Source organism: Aptenodytes forsteri, unplaced genomic scaffold (assembly GCF_000699145.1).
Source record: "Aptenodytes forsteri isolate BGI_AS27 unplaced genomic scaffold, ASM69914v1 Scaffold53, whole genome shotgun sequence".
Taxonomy (NCBI): domain Eukaryota; kingdom Metazoa; phylum Chordata; class Aves; order Sphenisciformes; family Spheniscidae; genus Aptenodytes; species Aptenodytes forsteri.
In genome coordinates this window covers 12,385,303-12,400,443 of record NW_008795909.1, presented here as the reverse complement: position 1 = coordinate 12,400,443, position 15,141 = coordinate 12,385,303, and the positions used below count along the sequence as shown (strand labels likewise).

General features: G+C 37.4%; 2 protein-coding genes across 5 annotated transcripts in view; one reads left to right on the top strand and one right to left on the bottom strand.

The window, feature by feature from the left end:
• The window catches only part of APPL1 (adaptor protein, phosphotyrosine interacting with PH domain and leucine zipper 1), a 29,871-nt gene extending 24,062 nt beyond the window's left edge, over window positions 1–5,809 (top strand). Inside the window, exons 17-23 of the mRNA XM_009284473.2 lie at window positions 1,557–1,606; window positions 1,994–2,168; window positions 2,269–2,305; window positions 4,018–4,164; window positions 4,421–4,471; window positions 4,831–4,920; window positions 5,540–5,809. Coding sequence (XP_009282748.1) covers window positions 1,557–1,606; window positions 1,994–2,168; window positions 2,269–2,305; window positions 4,018–4,164; window positions 4,421–4,471; window positions 4,831–4,920; window positions 5,540–5,689 — 700 coding nt within the window. The 3' untranslated portion in view covers window positions 5,690–5,809. The remainder of the gene's footprint in view (window positions 1–1,556; window positions 1,607–1,993; window positions 2,169–2,268; window positions 2,306–4,017; window positions 4,165–4,420; window positions 4,472–4,830; window positions 4,921–5,539) is intronic.
• The window catches only part of ASB14 (ankyrin repeat and SOCS box containing 14), a 23,187-nt gene continuing 9,467 nt past the window's right edge, over window positions 1,422–15,141 (bottom strand). For 3 of the 4 annotated variants that reach the window (XM_009284474.2, XM_009284476.2, XM_009284475.2), the window contains 3 exons: window positions 14,014–14,557; window positions 12,976–13,129; window positions 10,883–12,244 (listed from right to left, as the gene is read on the bottom strand). In XM_009284474.2, the coding sequence (XP_009282749.1) occupies window positions 12,051–12,244; window positions 12,976–13,129; window positions 14,014–14,557 (892 nt within the window). In that variant the 3' untranslated portion in view covers window positions 10,883–12,050. Of the gene's footprint in view, window positions 1,595–10,882; window positions 12,245–12,975; window positions 13,130–14,013; window positions 14,558–15,141 lie in introns of those variants that run through there. The other variant, XR_657852.2, reaches the window with a different exon arrangement.

Here is a 15,141-nt window from a genome sequence, read left to right as displayed (position 1 = left end):
AAATACATAAAAGTTAAAATTATATATATTCAACTTTTTTTTGGTTTTTTTGACAGTTTTCTTTTTGTTGTTGTTTGGTATAGCAGGATAATCAGTTGGCTAACTAGATCCTTAAGAACATACTGATTTAAAATAGACTTGAACTGTTTTCCAGGAAGTGGAAAGGTTAATACTTCAGCTAAATTCATGTCATCAGTTATAATTCCATTCTAGAAAATCATATTTTTCATAGCAGAAATGAATCAGAGTTGTGCTCGGTATTTTCAATTAACCATCACTGTCAATAAAGAACTGCAGTGTTTGTACAGACAGGCAACATGCTACTTTAGAAGTATTAATTATTAAAAAAAAACAAACCAGACTTTCCTTAGTTTCTGATACTGATGACATATATTTAAATTTTATTTTTGCCTTGTGAGAGATCCTGTGAGATTTTGCATTTACTGTTCCAGTTTAATCTTAAATGACAAGAAAAGTCTGAGCAATAAAAGATGCTAATAGAAAGAATTTCCCTTTAGCATATTTACACAGGTCAGCATTTAATGGGATGATTCTTGATTGAGTCCATGTTATATAAACATTGCAGCAATGCAATCTTGACTTCGGAGTTCAATCTAGAACAATTTTGTTACTTTAAACTAGGTATCTCTTAGGTAAAAGATTTCACTGATAAAATAAAACGGGCAGGCAGTATGACATGTAACTGAACAAGAGATTGACAGGTTTTTTTCTCTTAGTTCTGAAATTTCCTTTTAGAACACTATCTATTCAGAGGTGACACCTTCATTACTCCCCTATAAAACCTAATTTGAAGCTTATTGAACCCTGACAATAGTTTTTCAGCTAGCAGTTAGCCAAAGAGAAAGGGGTTTTTCCTCTTTTCCAAGTTTTAAATAAAATTTTCCCATTCCTCATGCTCTTTTCAGCATTGCTTTACTGCTTTTGAAAAATGTAGACTTGGAAGCCTAGAGTATTTTCACTTTTCATTGTAACCGATAGCAATTCTGTCTTTGAGAGCCAGAAATAGCCACATTTCTCTTGACCCTCTAGGAGTAAAACCCCAGTGATGTTTTCAGAAAGCTGCATTTGAAACAAAACCAGTGACTTCTCCTCAGTAAGTAATTCAACAACTTGAGACAGTGATGAGAAGTGTGGTGCTTCTGTGGAGTACTGAAAGGACTAGCTTTTGGCTGTACTTCTGAAGCTGCTCTGTGACGTTTCATCCCCTAAAACCAGATCTTTTCAAATATTAACAAGGTTTTGACTCGGACTTAATTCAGATATAAAAAAGTACCATGTGAGCAAAACTCTCTATGGCAGCAATAGGACAACGGTATCTGGTATTTTTCCCAAAATTTGAGCCCTCAAATATAGCAATTTATGTCTAACTCCTGATTAAATTGCTTGTCCTTATGATTTATCATACATTATTCCTCCGGATTACAAGTCTGTGAAGTCATTATGTGTTCTTATTTGATGCAGCATGAGACTACTACATTGTCCATTAGTGGTTCTTGTAATCTGACTCCTGGTTTAATGTTTTCATTTTTTAATAGACGCACAAATCCTTTTGGTGAATCTGGAGGCTCAAAATCTGAAACAGAAGGTAAAACAAAAATTTTATTTCAATGCAAAATAAAAAATAGAATTTGACAATTATTTTTCTGTTTTCATGTATAGCTTCTCTCTTCTAATTTCACACCAGTTTTAGAATGCTTAGTTACATTAGCAGTGTATTAGACAAGTTGAGTTAAATCAGGCTACTGTCTGAAAGTCTGTTTTAAAAAGAATTCATTGCATCTTTTGTATTCATTAAACCAAAGGAAAAGATGTGTGACTTGCTGTTTAGTAATTGCACCTCTAATTCATAAGTATGAGCAATCCCTTTCCAAGTTATTAGAAGTTCGGAGTTTTCCTGACTGCGGTCCAGCTTTGGTTTTGAATGGAAAACCCAAAATGGAGTTCACTTTTTCAGTACTTTTCTTTGTCTTAGATTTGATTCTTCATCAGTTATTTATTGTAAGATTTCTTGGCTCTATGGAGGTGAAGTCTGATGAAAGTCCAGATGTTGTTTATGAAACCATGCGTCAAATACTAGCAGCTCGTGCCATCCATAACATTTTCAGGATGACAGAATCACATTTATTAGTCACTTGCGACTGTTTAAAGTAAGTTTGCTTCCTGACTTCTACTGATGTTTATTTACAGAATGATCTTTCACTTTGGTAAAATTTACTTTCTGGTTTGTTTTTAAAAACAAATTTTTAGGTTAATTGATCCACAGACACAAGTTACAAGACTACGAGTAAGTAACTTTACATTTTAAGATAAATACCCAGCAATGCAATTCTTCTACTTTAAAAATAGTATTATTAGATGTTAGCAAAAATCACTGAGATTTCCAGACAAATTTATGCTGAAATTAGGAGACTAATGCATACATTTAAAGCAGACAGAAAAACACTAGCAAATCAGGTTTAAGGGGAGTGATTTCAATAGGTCACATAGGCTTTTGAAACACCCCCCACCCCCCGATTTGATAGGGTAAAATCTTGGGAAAACATAATATTGTATCTTAACAACAGGTTTGATTATAAATATTTATATTGCTAGTAGAGAGGTAACATTAAGGTTGGAGTCACATTAGTTCTGAAGTCCAAAAGGGTTTGCTTGGTGTTTGGTTTTTTTGGTTTTGTTTTGGGTTTTTGTTTTTTTAATGCATTGAGAGTGTTGTACAGTTTCTGGTTTGGTGGGGTTTTTTCTAATTCTTTATAAAAAATGCACTTGAAAGAAGTAAGTGGAATTCTTCTTAGGATATCGAATAAGGCCAGCTTAATTCTTCAGTAATAGCAGTCTTTATTTTTCATATTTCCAAAGTGTTCCCTTTTGGTTTTGTTTTGGGTTTTTGTTTTTTTAATGCATTGAGAGTGTTGTACAGTTTCTGGTTTGGTGGGGTTTTTTCTAATTCTTTATAAAAAATGCACTTGAAAGAAGTAAGTGGAATTCTTCTTAGGATATCGAATAAGGCCAGCTTAATTCTTCAGTAATAGCAGTCTTTATTTTTCATATTTCCAAAGTGTTCCCCCCCGCCTCTGTGTCCCCCCCCGCCTCTTTTTCATTATGCACAATTTATGGTCTGTCATTTAATTTCTTTGGGTCTTCTTTTAAAAACATTCAGTTTTTCAGGGACTCTGAATTACTTTCATTTCCATACAAGGAAATCCAAAGCATGTGAAAATGTCTTGATATTTCAAGTAGCGCTTTTCTCTTTCTTTACCTTTGTGACATAAAGTTCAAAACTGCCCCAAAGCTGTAAGCTTTTACAGGTGAGATAGATACATCAACTGAGTATATGTCCAGTATCATTTAATGTCAGGAAAAACTCATCCTATCAGTCAGTTTATAGCAGGTGTAGTAGGGGCCTTCAGAATTAAAAAACTTACCCTTTGGTAAGTCTTAAAAAGATACAGTTGAAATTTCTAAGTCCACCCTCTTTTAGGAATGAGAATGCAAAGTAGTTTTTTTGTAACAAAAATAATGAGGATACGTGGTTTGTTCATTTTGTTGGGGTTTTTTTTCTTTTTTTTCTTACTTAAATAATTCAGGAGAGCTGAACTTATTGCAGTAAAGGTTTTGGAGAAGTAGTGCCTTTGCCTGGGACCAAATACTGAAAGCCTAGTCACAGCTGTCATTTGTATGAATGATGTCTCTTTAAAGAAGAAAAAAAGGAGTGTATTCACATTTAGAAAGATGACTGAATCGCATTGCAAATGCGGTCCCCTTTTCTTACGTGGAGTGTGGTTTTAGAAGTTTTCCTATATCTTTTGAATAATTTAATCCTTGTCTTCTAATCTACTGTTTGTGTTTCATAATTGCGTGTTTGGTCAGGTTGTAACTTCTTCTGGTGTGGTTGTGCATTTATGATATTGAAGTCATTAACGTGCAGTATATTGAAACCTCATATAGAAAACATTTGGAACCAGTTTTAATATCTCCATATTTGATCCTTTTTGGCAGTTTCCTTTGCCCAGTGTAGTCTTGTATGCTACGCACCAGGAGAATAAGCGCCTTTTTGGATTTGTGCTTAGAACTTCAGGAGGGAGAGTCGAGAGCCGCCAAACTTCCGTCTGCTATATATTTGAATCAAATAATGAAGGGGAAAAGGTATTGGTGATGGCTATACTTGTATCAGTTTTGAACCTGATGGGGATTCCAAGATGTTAGATCCATTCAAGCTGTCTAAGGGATTTCTGTGGGAGAGTATTTTGTGTATGTACTGAAAAACAGTTAAACCTGACAGTCTAAGTACCTGCAAGTGCTTAATATGCTATCATATCTAACTTGGGAATCTGGCTTAATTTTAAAGGCATTTTTATTAGAGTCTTTTTTATTATTTCCAATCTGTTTTGTGTTTGTTTAGATTTGTGACTCTGTTGGACTGGCAAAACAGATAGCTTTTCATGCAGAACTGGTAAGAATCTTTTCGGGGCAAGGGATGCTTGTGAATGGAAGGGAGAGAGTGTATTTAATATGTGTAGTAGAATATATTCCACAAGATGCATATAGATGCAGTAATACTGTTGTGGTGCATTTTAAGGGATTTGTTTTCTAGAATTTAAACCCGAGATAAAAAGACTTTGATCAGTGTCTACTGTGGAACAATATTAAAGATAGGATTCAGCTTGCTACCTTTAACAAACATACCAGTCCTTTAAAAGAAGAATAATCAAAACAGTGGCGTAACAGTTTTGAGCAAACTGTCATAAATTGGTAGTGTATCAAACATCTCAGGCTGTTGTTACTTACTTTATTTACATTTTTGCCCTTTAGGATCGAAAAGCATCAGAAAAGCAAAAAGAAATAGATAGAGTCAAAGAGAAACAACAAAAAGAACTGAATAAACAAAAACAAATTGAAAAGGTACGTTTCACCATTATTTCTTAATACTCTTTTTCTTTTTTTCTTTCTACTTTCTTTCTTTTGCAGTTTTGTATTCCAAGCTCCACTACCACATTCTTGAGTACAAGTTCATAGACCATTATGGAATTCAGTTAATCATTAGAAGTATTTCCTGTGCAGATTTTGTATAATTTTGTATAGTAGTTTTTAAAAAGAGCTCTTCTGAGGAGATAAACCACAAAACATCTTTATGGGAGTACTTAAGAGCAGTGCTTGAAGGAACACCTATCACAGGCCCAAAATAACTGCATTTGCTGACGAGGGTTCAGTTACAGGGTGAGGAAGGGGCTGCCGGGAGCAGGCTGTAGGCACAGACAGACACTTGTTCTGACCTGCTGTGTTGTGTGGAGCATAGGTACAAATGTGTTAATGTGTTAGCTGTTCTAATAATGCCAGCTACCGAAATGTAAATGTTTTGGTTTCCTATTCAGTCTTTCAGTTCCCTCTGTACAGAAAGTTGTCCATCGATAGTATCAAAAGATAGTTTACAAATCATAATAACGGTATCCTGTTTCGGTTGTAGATGGCTTTAAAGTGAGTATTTTTTTTCTGCTTTCCTAACCCCCCCTTCTCAAACTAGGACTTAGAGGAGCAAAGCCGGTTGATCGCTGCTTCCAGCAGATCGAACCAGAGCAGTGGAGAAGGACAATTTGTAGTCCTTAGCAGTAGCCAGTCGGAAGACAGTGATTTAGGAGAAGATGGAAAGAAGAAGAGAGAATCTGAAGCCTAAGATTGTCTACTTTATTAAAATTGGAATCGTGGCTATCCCTGGTGAAATGGCACAAGTTCTACAAGAAGTGAAATGTAGGTGGAGGGTCTGTTGTATTATATAAAAGACTTCACAATATGTAGACCCTATTATACCTTGATTTTTCTTTCTCAGTTAAGTGATTTCCGTTTTCATGCCAGTATAATTCTCTTCTGTATGCCAGATGAAGCATGGTGATGCTGCCATGTTTATTACAAAATGATGTTTTCTCAAGGCTTCTCTGCAGTATGGAAAAAAATGGTGGGGGGGATCCCCACTTACCTCTCAGTGCAGTTGACTGCTCTTGAAGCAAAACTCAAAACTCTCATTGGACTTCAGCAGTACACTGAAATTTGTTCTTTACCCTGCAGCATGGAGAACACCTTGCTGGAAATACAAGTGGATGTCCAAATAAGACAGTGCTAAGCTTTACCTAATTTGCTGCACATAACTTTCTTAGATGTAGAAGAAAAATCCTTATTAACATCAGTAAGATGTGCAATAGTTCTAGACAGAAAGATCTTATTTTTTGTTTCATATTGCACTGTATGATACCGTCGTGATTTTTTTGGTGAATATAATGCTGAAAGACTTCTTTCAACAGGAGAAAAAAATACTGTCAGACCTAGATAAGAGCTGATGAGACGCAGTTGCACTTTGCTGCATGAGGAATGTATAAAGCATTCCTTATCAAATGATAAGAATAATGTATATATTCTTGTAGCACAAAAGTGCCACGTTCTTGGTTTTCCCCAGTACGTGTAATAAAAAGCTGTAAGCCTTTGAGTTCACTTTTTATAAAACATGCTTAGAGTTGCAGGAACATCTTGAATTCCATCACTTGAAAAAAATCTTCTGAATATGTAAATGCCTTGCCAGCAGTACACTACACTTACTGAAAATGAGTTGAGGCTCTTTAAATCTTTTTACGGAAATTGATTTTGCAAACAGAATTTACTAGCTCTGAAGTAAGAGACTATGCTAATCCTACAGCCTAGAGTCAATCCTGTCGAGCATTTTTCAAAGCAGTGTCTGTTTACAGCTTGTAATCTGAACTCCGTGTTCCATAGCCTGTGTAATATTTATTTTGTACAGTACTAAATGTGCATTCACCTTTTGATCCAGAAGAGAAGACTTGTTTGAAGAGAAATATTTATTTTTGCACTAATTACTATAAATACTAAAATACAGGGGAACAGAAGATCTCTCTCTAATAGCAGCATGAAAATAACAGGAAATGTAGAAAGAGAAGAATACGCTTATACTCCAAGTTATAACAGTTACGAGCATTTTCCAGTTCATTGCAGGGCATTTCTGGTGTTCAGGAATGGAAGCAATTTTCAGAATATCTCCCCATCAGCTGGTGATGGCCCAGCCCTTCATAGCCGAATTGCTCAGAGCTGATAAAGTGAGTGTGGAATGTCAGGCCCTCTCTGCTAGATGGCTGTAGGTGCATAGAGGGATCAGTGTCCTTAGCTCTCCTCACACGCTGGAGTGGCCCTGTGTTGGCTAAAGAAGGCAGTCTCCTCCTGCCCCTTATGCTGGAGATGCGAATTTCTATGGAGAAGCTCACTGCATCTGGCTCCTGTCACAGGAGAGAAGGGGGAGCGGTGCCTGCCCTTGCAGCGCCTGGGCAGGACTAACAGAGTCTGCTGCACTGGGGCTGCTATGCAGCAGGAGCTAGAGCAGCTCTCGGAGCAGATGTTACTGGCACCACAGCCTATGGAAGGGCTTGAGCAGCCTCCCAAGGGGTCACAGTACTCCTGCCTTAAAAGAGGAGGTGGAGCAGGAGGCTGAGCAGCAGAGAGCCTCCAGGTTCTCTTCCTGAGTTAGTTAGCAACTCCTCTTGCAGTACACTTTTCATCCCCAGAGTAGCCAGTCACTTGCAGAAATACCTGCTTTTGCTGTTGCCCTGTCAGGCCAAATGGCATTGCCCTGTGGCCAAATTCGGCTAGCACACTGTCACATCGACCACACAAATCTGAGGCTTTTTTCTAAAAAAGAGTGGCATTTTTATTTCTTATCTAGTCTTCTATTCTCAGCTCTCATCCTTAAGAGACTGGTTTTATTCTTGACAACAAAAATGTACAGAGGCAGCAAATCTGGGTTTTTTTCCCCTTTTTGTGCCTAAATCTAGGCTTACAGATAGTTGCATGGCAGCCAGTTTGTCTCTGCAAATCGTTCCAGTTCATGTTTCTCTCTCTGTTTGTTTGTTTTTACTTACTGATATTTCTAGTTTCTATCAAATAGTATGACAGCATAGCTCAAGGTTACTGTGTCTTACTGTATCTTCCTCAAGTACATGCAGAAGATGAAGTAGTTTTGAAACAGCACAGGAAGAATATGAAAGCAGTGGTCTCCAGTTTCTAGAATCCAGTCCCGCGGCTTGTCAGAGTGGGATTGGTTGTGTTACCCAGTTTAGCTGCAATAGCCCTAGCTCCACATGGAAGACAGTTAATAGATCAGCAATCTCATCAAAAAGCATTTCTGATGTGTAGCCTGTTTTGAAGAAATGTCAGGAAATTGAATTACTGTTTTTTCTTGAAACCTACCATTACTTGTTTAGACATAAATCTGCAAAGATGAGGAAGAAAGCGGGAGAATAAAGTTGGCAGAGGAATTTACTGTCATAGGGGATTTTTCAGATTTAGCAATACATGACTGGAATTATTCCATTTGCTTTTCAGGCTTTCCATCTATGCCATTAAATGTAGTTTTCTAAAACAGACAGCATGGGAGTCAAGTGCATTTCATTTGTGTTGGATGATTCTCATCTTAACCACTAAAAAAAGGGGACATGATTGAAGAGAGTGGTTAAAGAAAACAGGTTGATATGCATGAATGAAATGGGGGGTGGGGTGTTGCTTATTTAGGAGAGTTTCACTGGTGTAAAATGAGCAAAAAGATGTAAAAGCATCTGGGAGAGGGATGAAAGCTGCAAAAGCACATGGCAGGTCGGAAGAGATGAGGAAGTTAAACGGGAACGGTGCAATGAGTTAGCAGTGGGGGTGAGAATTACTGAGTTTTGCTTAAGGGGAGGAGCATGTGGCTCTGTAATTAGACCTACCTCAAGGCAAAAAATAGCTGCTGAGGTGTCCATGCCCTTCTCCCCAAAATAAAAAACTATTTGACCCCTTTCTTCCTATGAGGTTTAGAACTACTTCATTGGAAAACATTTTTGTTAATTAAAAAAAAAAAAAGTGCTTAGTATTTTCCTTGAGAGTATGACTTTTAATATAAACACCTCATGTTCTCCTGGGAACTACTGCAGCAGGATTTCACCACCTGAGCATTTTATTACTGTAAGTGAATTACTGGTTGGTTTCCTCTCCTGTAATTTATTTCTCCTGTTCAGTATTTCCTGTTGCCTTTTACTTACAGGCTGATCTTTCAAGCACTTCCAGCTAAAGCTGTAGTTTGCTTCATGTGCATCTACTCTTATTTCAGACACTCCTGAAAATATTCTTTCAAGTGTATGATTTTTAGAGTGACTTTGTACAGGTACTGAATCAGCAGTGCTGTTTAGGACTAACTTTTTATGTTGCTAATTGCAGCCTCATAGTTACTGCCACATTTTTTCCCCTTAGGTAAGGGGATGTTAAGTTTGTTACGCTATGTAGATTTACACACTGCAGACCAAGTGAGTCTCACTGCCAGTTGTTTCAAGCTACATACATTCTTTATGTATGTCATGAATATCAAAATATATAAAGTGTGCTTATGGGTATGCATTTTATTGCATTATAGGTAATACCTAGCACTCCTCTATGGCCACTAAGAGATTTCTCCAAGTTTAAATCGGAGAACAAGTTAAGAGTCATATACAACTTAGCCGTATATAATTGGTCACGAGCAGGTAGTGTAAACTAGTTTGAATTTGATAGTCTATTACTTCCTTAATCTGTTTAGGTTTGAAATTCTATCAAGACAATTTACTGTCTAACAGTAAAGTAGTATTTAAGAGTTAAGGAACATTCCCCCTCTACAATGCTGTCAGATTTCACCTTTATATGGATATAAACCCAGAGCTGAAAATCCTGAAACAGCTGAAGCTATTTATGAAGATATAATTTATGTACATTGATATAAAGAAGCACATTTGTGTGCATGTTTAAGGCAAATTCTGATGAATTAGTTGCACAGAATTTAGGAGAAGCCAATGGAGAAAACTACATTACCGTGGAGTCTCCTGTTATTTTGGAAATAATTCATATAGAGAAAGAAAACCTGCCTCCGCTTAGTGAATTTAGTAGAGATATTGTCTAGTCTAACAGCAAGAGCTGATATTTTATATTCTTTCTGTTGCTCTATTTTACAAAATTTATTGCAGGTCAATTAGTCTCCGAGGCTTTTCTTTTTAACCAAGCAGTAAGTTGATTTTTTTTTTTTCCTGCCACAGTGGTATCTAAGTTGTCACAACAAGAATAAGTCAGTGTGTCATTGTGAATGCACTTGTATTCCTAATGAAGTTTATATTGCAAGCCAAGGATTTTGTACGATCTTTCAGGTCATTTTTATAGTAAGAGTGGAGTGGTCAAATTCTTATGATGATGATCTGGATTGGTCCCGCTCTAGTGAAGTGTCAGTGATTTTTGCAGTGTTTGAGACTGACTTGCACATTTTCCCTGAATAGCTGTATTAAAAACCTCCAATGGCATACTTACGTCAACTTTGCTTGTTGTGTCTTAATCTTGGAAACATGGATAGTAAACGTATTATGCCAGGGCTTCAGTCAGCATTTTGTAGATTAAATAAAAGCTTAACTGTAGTAACTTTCTGGGTGGGATTTGTACCGATGCAAAAACCTCCTGCATTTTTCATAATACTGACTTCCAGGAAGTACCATTATCAGTGACCGGATGTGTTCCCTTCCATTAAAGAAGTTTTCACATGCAGTTATATCCCTCTGTTGTCAAAGCATATCTCAATTCTCTTAATTTTAATCATATTAGCCAGACAACCTCAGAGGAAGTTATTGTACTTGGGAATGCTGATAACTTGCTTTTGCAACAATCAAAGACTGAATGGCAGCAGAAGGTGATCCTTACCATCGCAGCTGGCTGTTCAGTGCACATGTTGTTGTAGTCACATGACAACGTCTAGCACTCTGCAGAGCTGTGGTTATGATAATGGTCAGAATTCACACGTACAGGGCTATACCAGCACAACCATTAACATGGGTACTGATGCGTTATCTTCACGGGCTTCGTTAGTTTATTGTACGATAAACACCATGTAAAAAGCAATGGGTCATAACTACATTATGGTTAAATCTGTATTTTATAAGGTTTGTAGATTTTTCTGGGGAAAAGCAGACTTTTGAATTATGTAACTTCCATGATAAAGATGCATGTATAACTAGGAGAAAAAAAATTCTATGCTTACTTGATAATGAAGGAATAAATACTACTAATGCCAAGTGTGTTGATGAACTTCATTTTTTTTCTAAAATATGGACTGACATCTGCAGTATTTTTAGAAAGAACGGGCATGCTGTGGGTCTGTGCGTACTATGTAAGACTCCTTAAGACAACTGTGACTGCTGACAGATAGTGCTCCAAAAGCTTAAGCTCCAACTATATGAAGAGAAACTCCAAAAATTGCAAGCGTGCCCTTGGACAGCACTGTAAAAGGAAAACCTAGTTCTAGAGAGAGCAATCAAAATACATAATGGGTGAGACACATCAATACCTGAGAATGAGATGCAGAACTAACATGTCTTTCAGAAATAGTGCCTTCTTGTTGAAACATCAGTATTTCACACTAGCTGCTGTGATAAGCAGAGGTTTCTATAGCTGTTAATCCCGTTTCACTGCTTAGAATGTGGGATTGCTTAAGTGGGTGAAAAAAAATAAATCTACTTCGGCTGCTCTTCAGAACTTCAATGCAGGACTTCACAAACTAAAACAGCTTCTTGGCAAGAGAAAGGGAGGTACAAGAGAAAAAGGAACTATGTCCCTTCCTGGTGTTAGTTAAATCCCTGACCTTTCACTAAATCCTGAGTTTAACCCTGCCATGAGGGTAGTGTTACCTGTTACGACAAGCTTTAACTTAGCAATAACACAAGGCTTGCAGCCCTACATTTTACAGTTCCTTAACTTTTCACACTAAGCATTTCAAATACTATTGCCGTAACTTTCAGATAGTTTACATTCCAGCAGATATGTAGAATGGGATCACCAATACTTACATTTTGGGGTTCTCCCCATTTTCTTCAGGGGGTGAGGGGGGAAATGCTGGTATTCCTTAATATACATAGGAGAGAAAATCCCAAAAGAAAAAAGCAGCTGCATAAGACAGTCTTATCCACGTCAACATTCCCTTCAAAACATAGAACTAGTAATTATGTACAGTTGAGGCTGTAGGTTCCTACGAAGTTCTCCTGTCCATAAAGATCATATTCCTTGTATAGTATGTAGTCTTTCAAGCAGTTTGGCAGTGGAAGGAAGGTCATGAAGACAGGACAACGGAGATGCAACCGGCCCATGCATTCCCGTATTTTCAGACGACAAAGATGCTTCAGAGAGCGAGGATTTGCTAGAAATGAGAAGGCGAGATTGATATTAGTAAGTTATTTATTAAATTTTGTTCAATTTATTTATTCAGTACTCTGTTACCCGGAAAACCAGACCTGTCGGGATCTAGCCTTTTTACCTCAGCCCATACGTCTCTCAGATAATTTATAATCACTGGCAGCTAAATCAACAGATTTTGTTTCTGTCAAGTTGGCTAAATGTAGTTTAATGCAAGTTTAAGTAGTTAAGTTTGGGGCATGTACTTTTAACCCCAAATAACTGGTGCCAGTTTTCTGTCAGTCTGAAGAAGCTACTAAAAGTAGAATTCTGAGTCACTACTATTTAATCTACGTACAAACAAAAAGGACATAGAATTAATCTAGACTAGAATTAAATCACTTAATTAAAAGCAGTAATTCATTCAATTTGTTCCATCAACTTGAGGCGGGGGGAAAAGCTTTTCTCCCCTTGAAGGGGATTGTGTTGTCTACATTCTAGTTAAAGTTCCCAAATGCTCTACATGAATTGTGCAGTTAACTCTCTCAGACTTCTGAGAGAAACTTAGTTTAAATCCTACACAGACTGATTTTTAAGAGGTCTCTTACTGTCAAAACATAACTTTTGGCCTAACAGGGGTCAAGAAAAGCACCAGTCTGAGGTAAAGAAAATGAAAACTAAAATGCCACCAACAAAAAAGGCCCCAAACCCAAAACAGCTTGTTTGTCATTTCAGATGTAAACATCAGATACTTACTTAAAATCAAATTGATGTCTGGCCAGAGTTCCTGTTCTTTGAGAACTGCTTCTAGCTTCCAGCAGATACTAACGTGATCGACGTAATCTAACATTACTCTCACTACTTTCCCAGACAGATGCTTCAACCATGACAAGGTTATCACTTCACAGAACTGATAGAAACAAAATGTTTAATAGGATAATATTCAATACTCCTGTATATTACTTCCGCCTCTGCAGGACAAGAGCAATTAAATAACTTCAACAGAATGCCAGGAAGAGTGAGTGTTCTGTCAGTCAGGGGAGCTTTAGAGGTTGTCACAGTTTGCATTAAGCCTCGCTAGCACAATCTGAAAATCTGAGAGATGTTTATTTTGTACTAGATCCAAAAATGAACTTAAGCAGCTGTATATTTGGTAACTAAGTACTTAAAAAGAAGTGCTACCACTCCCCTAAGTGGAATCTAGACTTGTGTCCCAGCATGCTGAACAGGGGGACACACCAGCCCAGTGCATGCCACACCCCCTTATCTTCAGGTTAAAGAAGGGTTTATTAGGTTCAAGTGGGCTTTACAAACAGCAAAACAATGACCCTGGTGGGTGTCTCCAGGAACCTCTTTAGGTTGGTCCAGGTTTGTTAATTCCTGCTCAGCGCTTATCATGCCAGCTCCAGGGGGTCCTTACGACAGCCTTCCAGCAGACAGCCTTCCAGCATCAGTGTTACGATACAAGACAACCCAGCGAGCCAGCCTGCAAGTCCCTGCTTTCACAGCATGGACAAGACTGCCCTGGAGAGCCAATTCTGTACTGATCGTTAGCATATCATTAGCTATATTTTCACAATTAAAAAATATTGTTTATGATAATTTGCTGTCGTGAACCAGGCCTCATGGCATCATCTATTTATTTTTAAAGCCTTGTTTATTCCTGCCTTTATGTGTAAACTGTCTCACAGTTTCAAAACTTCCTTTTCTGACACTGCATTAAGCACACTTGCATTTAGTTTTAGGAAGGATACTGGCAGTAAAACAACATGTGAAGCCATCTGATATACTCACCATTGTATCTTTGATAACAGTAGAAGTCCATCCATCAGTCACGTACTGGGAATGCAAACTGTTTCCCTGAGGGCAATCAAAGCAGCGGTGCACATCATACCCATAATTCATCAGCATTCTTAACATGACTTCATCTTTCAGAGCATACTGTAGAGCTGATGGAAAATGCGTTGTATTCACTCTGCAGAAGTAATTGACATTAGCCCCATGTCGGAGCAGTAGATTCATTAATTCATAGTTGCCCGTTCTCAAGGCTATTTGGAGACAGTTGATAGGATCTTGGTTTGGCAGGGCTCCAGCATTCAACAGCAACTGCGTTGAACAGATATCCCCGTTGGAAACAGCAAAGTACAATGCTGATTTCCGGTGGTCATCATACCCCTTGCGAACTCTTTGATCCAGCATGAAATTGGCATCAAACCCAGATTTGAGGAGAAACTCAAGGCACTGAGGATGTGCCCCTGCTGCTGCCGAGTGAACTGGACTTATCCCACTTTCTTTAATGGCATCAAAATTAGTAACTGGAACTAAATTTTTTAGGGCTCTGAAGAAATTAAAAAAAAAAAAAAATCTCAGAATCTTAAACATACTGGTTCATCTAGCTCAATCTTTGAATTTCTCTGTGTTGCCAGGCTTCAGAATTCATCATGACTGTATGCAACTGTCTTAATCCACCAAATCAGTACCACTGCATGCTATACCTCTGCATTGACTTTCATTGCTAACAATTAAATTGTTAGCCAGCATACTGACTTTACACCTATTACACATAAAATATTATTCTATTATACTATTATTCATGAACAACCCCATTCCTTGCTAAAGGAATAATGATTCCTTCTCAATAGAAGTTTTTCCTGAATGTCAAGAGCACAGTGTTACTGCTTAACCTATAGGAATTAGGGAATTAATAGAACATAATATATTATTACATGAATACATATAATACATAATTTAATATATACAATACATTTAAGTTTGATTTATATAAATGAAATTATATTTAAATATTAACATAGGAATTAAGAATCCTCAGATTCTTAACCACAACGCAACATTCCTAGTATTGAAGACTTGTTTCTCACTTATCGGTTGGGGTTTTTGCATAAATAAATTTCAGCAGCCCTC